The 3,986-nt window shown below is 38.4% G+C and overlaps 1 protein-coding gene across 1 annotated transcript; it reads left to right on the forward strand.

The window, feature by feature from the left end:
- Positions 1-2,843: 2,843 nt before the first annotated feature.
- LOC139900865 (uncharacterized) lies at positions 2,844-3,776 on the forward strand. The gene is made up of 2 exons (XM_071883616.1): positions 2,844-3,183; positions 3,571-3,776. The coding sequence occupies exons 1-2, from the start codon at positions 2,844-2,846 to the stop codon at positions 3,774-3,776; spliced, it is 546 nt and encodes a 181-aa protein (XP_071739717.1).
- The last annotated feature ends 210 nt before the right edge of the window (positions 3,777-3,986 follow it).

Below are 3,986 nucleotides of genomic sequence, written 5' to 3' on the forward strand. Positions count from 1 at the left end.
TTGCACGAAACATCATTTAGGTGTTTGTACTGTAGTTTGTGAGTGATGCAAGAAGCAAGGACATCTCTCAAAAGATTGTAGAGTTCATTTATCAGGGAATGATAAGAACGATAAGAATAATCAGAATGTTTACTTTGGATGTGGTCAAGCAGGGCATTTCAAGAAACAATGACCTAAGGCTAAGAAGGGTGAAACGGCTAAGGACCGAGCTTTTCAGATCACAACGAAGGAAGCTCGTGAGGACCCAGAGTTAGTCACAGGTACGTTCCTCCTCGATAACCATTTAGGGTCTATTTTATTCGATACTGGCGCTGATAAAAGTTTTATAGCTAAGGATTTTAGTGTTGCGATAAATAGGCCTTTAATTGCCTTAGACACTAAATATGTTGTAGAATTGGCAAACGGTAAGTTGATAAAAGTAAATAAGATTATGCGAGGTTGTGCCTTAAATTTGTCAAACAATCTGTTCGAGGTTGATTCAATGGTCGATGAGTTAGGACGTTTTGATGTTATTATTGGTATGGACTGGTTATCTAAGAATCGTGCGGACATTAATTGTGCAGAAAAGTATATCCGTATACCTCTTGAGAATGGTGAGAACTTAGTCATCCAAGGAGATAAGAGCAAGGTAAACCTTAATATTATTCCTGTATGAGAGCTCGAAGGTATCTAAAGAAGGGATATCCTTCCATTCTCGCACACGTGAAAGAACTCAAAACCAAAGAGGTTGGATTGGAAGATGTTCCAGTTGTTCGTAAGTTTCCTTAAGTAATCCCAGAAGATTTGTCAGGACCACCTCCGCATAGACAAGTTGAATTCCATATTGATTTAGTTCCCAGAGTTGTACCATTTGCCAAATCACCTTATCGATTAGCTCCTTCAGAACTACAAGAACTATCAAATCAACTCCAAGAATTATTAGATAAAGGATTTATTCGACCTAGTGTTTCTCCGTGGGGTACTCCAATCTTGTTTGTAAAGAAGAAGGACGGATCTTTCAGAATGTGCATTGACTATCGAGAGCTGAATAAGCTTACAGTCAAGAATCGTTACCAATTACCAAGGATAGATGATCTATTTGACCAATTGCAAGGGTCAAGTGTTTATTCTAAGATCGACCTCAGATCAGGGTACCATTAATTAAGAGTCAAAGAGGACGATGTGCCTAAGAAAGTGTTCAGAACATGCTATGGCCATTATGAGTTTTTGGTAATGCTGTTTGGTTTAACCAATGCCCCTGCAGTATTTATGGATCTGATGAACAGAGTATGCAAGCCCTAGCCAGATAAATTCATCATAGTGTTTATCGATGATATTTTGATCTACTCCAAGAATAAGGAAGAGCACGAGCAACATTTGAGATTAGTCTTGCAACTTTTGGAAAAAGAGCAGTTATATGCTAAATTTTCAAAGTGTGGTTTTTGGCTCGATTCAATCCAATTTTTGGGTCATGTGGTTAATAGAGAAGGTATCCATGTTGATCCTACCAAGATTGAGGCTATTAAGAATTGGGAAGTGCCTAAGAACCCATCTTAAATTCGTCAATTCTTAGGACTTGCTGGATATTATAGAAGATTTATTCAGAATTTCTCCAAGATAGAAAGACCGTTAACTGTGTTAACGCACAAGGGTAACAAATTTGAATGGTCCTCAGCACAGGAATCTGCTTTTCAAATGTTGAAACAGAAGTTGACAACTGCACCTATACTATCACTTCCGGAAGGAAATGAAGATTTTTTGGTTTATTGTGATGCATCTTGACAAGGGTTAGGATGTGTTTTAATGCAACGACAGAAGGTCATTGCGTATGCATCTCGTCAACTGAAGAACCAAGAGCAGAATTATACAACTTATGATTTGAAATTAGGAGCCGTTATGTTTGCATTGAAAATATGGAGACATTATTTATATGGGACCAAGTGTACCATATATACGGATCACAAGAGTCTTCGGCATATTTTCAATCAGAAACAATTAAACATGCGACAAAGACATTGGTTAGAGCTTATAACTGATTACGATTGTGATATTCGATATCATCCAGGGAGAGCGAACATTGTAGCTGAGGCATTGAGTCGCAAAGAAAGGGTTAAACCTCTGAGAGTTAGGTCATTGAATATGACTATTCAGACAAACCTTGTGTCTCGTATTCAAGATGCACAATTGGAAGCTATGAAGGAAGAGAACGTGAAGAAGGAAGGAATTAGTGAGAAGGATAAGAAGTTTGAATTTAAGAGTGACGGAACCTGATATTTTGAAAACAGAATTTGGATTCCAAAGTTTGGTGGATTGAGCGAGCTTGTGATGGATGAAGCACACAAGACGAGATATTCAATTCATCCAGGGTCTGGGAAAAATGTACCATGACTTAAAGGAATTCTATTGGTGGCCGAACATGAAAGCTAAAATTGCAACTTATGTTGGGAAGTGTTTGACATATTCGAAGGTCAAGGCTGAGAATCAGAAACCATCAGGATTATTGCAGCAACCAGAAATTCCCGAATGGAAATGGGAAGGAATTACGATGGATTTCATTACGAAATTACCGAAGACTGCGAAGGGTTATGACACTATTTGGGTAATAGTGGATCGACTTACGAAATCTGCACATTTCTTACCCATGAAAGAAACCGACAAGATGGAAAAGTTGGCAGATTTATATATCAAGGAGATTATCTCTAGGCATGGAGTTTCAGTTTCTATTATCTCTGACCGAGATAGTAGATTTACTTCAAGATTTTGGCAATATTTGCAAAAAGCCCTAGGCACGTTTGGACATGAGTACGGCTTATCATCCTCAAATCGATGGGTAGAGTGAGAGAACTATTCTGACGTTTGAAGACATGCTCCGAGCATGTGTAATTGATTTTGGAAGTGGATGGGATCAGTATTTACCTTTAGCTGAGTTTTCGTATAATAATAGTTATCACTCAAGTATAAAGGCTGCTCCATTTGAAGCTTTGTATGGAAGGAAATGTAGATCACCATTGTGTTGGAATGAGATTGGTGATTTACAATTGACAGGACCAGAGATTATCCAAGAAACAACTGAGAAGATCTTTCAGATTCAAGAAAGATTAAAGATGGCAAGGAGTAGGCAGAAGAGTTATGCCGATGTCCGAAGGAAATTTTTAGAAAGGTCCTCTCAATGCTCTAACGCCCACACCGGATATGGACCGAACTGTCTCACGACGTTCTGAGCCCAGCTCACGTACCGCTTTAATGGGCGAACAGCCCAACCCTTGGAACATACTACAGCCCCAGGTGGCGAAGAGCCGACATCCTTGTTAGTGCTGTCTATAATGATAGATGAATCAAAAACTTTCAATTGGTATTTTTGTTTCTCTCCTATTTTGCAAAAAAAGAGTTATGTTAAAAGTTTCTCCATGGAAAGGAGTAATAAGGATTGGGAAGCGAGGAAAGCTGAGCCCGAGATATGTAGGACCTTTTGAGGTGATTGAAAGGATTGGTCTAGTTACATATAGATTGAAACTACCACAGGAGCTTAGTGGTATTCATAATGCTTTCCATGTTTCGAACTTGAAAAATGTTTGTCGGATGAAAATTTAGTGATTCCTTTGGAAGAACTAAGTATCGATGGCAAGTTACATTTTGCTGAGGAGCCAGTAGAGGTATTGGATCGTGAGGTGAAGAAGCTGAAGCATAGTAGAATCCCAATTGTTAAAGTTCATTGGAATGCCCAGAGAGGTCCAGAGTTCACATGGGAATGTGAGGACCATATAAAGCAGAAATATCCCCATTTGTTCGATAATTGAAGTACCTCCTAAATTTCGAGGACAAAATTTTTCTTAACGGGTAGGTAATGTGTTGTAGCTTTTCAACTTAAGATGTCTAGTTTAACTTCTTTAAGTTACAATTTTCGACATGATGAGTAAATTTATTAATCTATGTCTTGATTTATTTTAGGGTTTGTATAACGCTAAGGATGCATTTTAGGTTTTACTTGATAGGGTAATACTTCACAC

Source organism: Rutidosis leptorrhynchoides, chromosome 3 (assembly GCF_046630445.1).
Source record: "Rutidosis leptorrhynchoides isolate AG116_Rl617_1_P2 chromosome 3, CSIRO_AGI_Rlap_v1, whole genome shotgun sequence".
In the NCBI taxonomy this organism is placed as follows: Eukaryota; Viridiplantae; Streptophyta; class Magnoliopsida; order Asterales; family Asteraceae; genus Rutidosis; species Rutidosis leptorrhynchoides.

Excerpts from the sequence above, each read along its gene's own strand:
- LOC139900865 (XM_071883616.1), top strand. The coding sequence starts at position 2,844 with ATGCTCCGAGCATGTGTAATTGATTTTGGAAGTGGATGGGATCAGTAT. Across the intron at positions 3,184-3,570 it reads CACCGGATATGGACCGAACT|TGATTCCTTTGGAAGAACTA; the intron begins GTCTCACGACGT and ends ATGAAAATTTAG.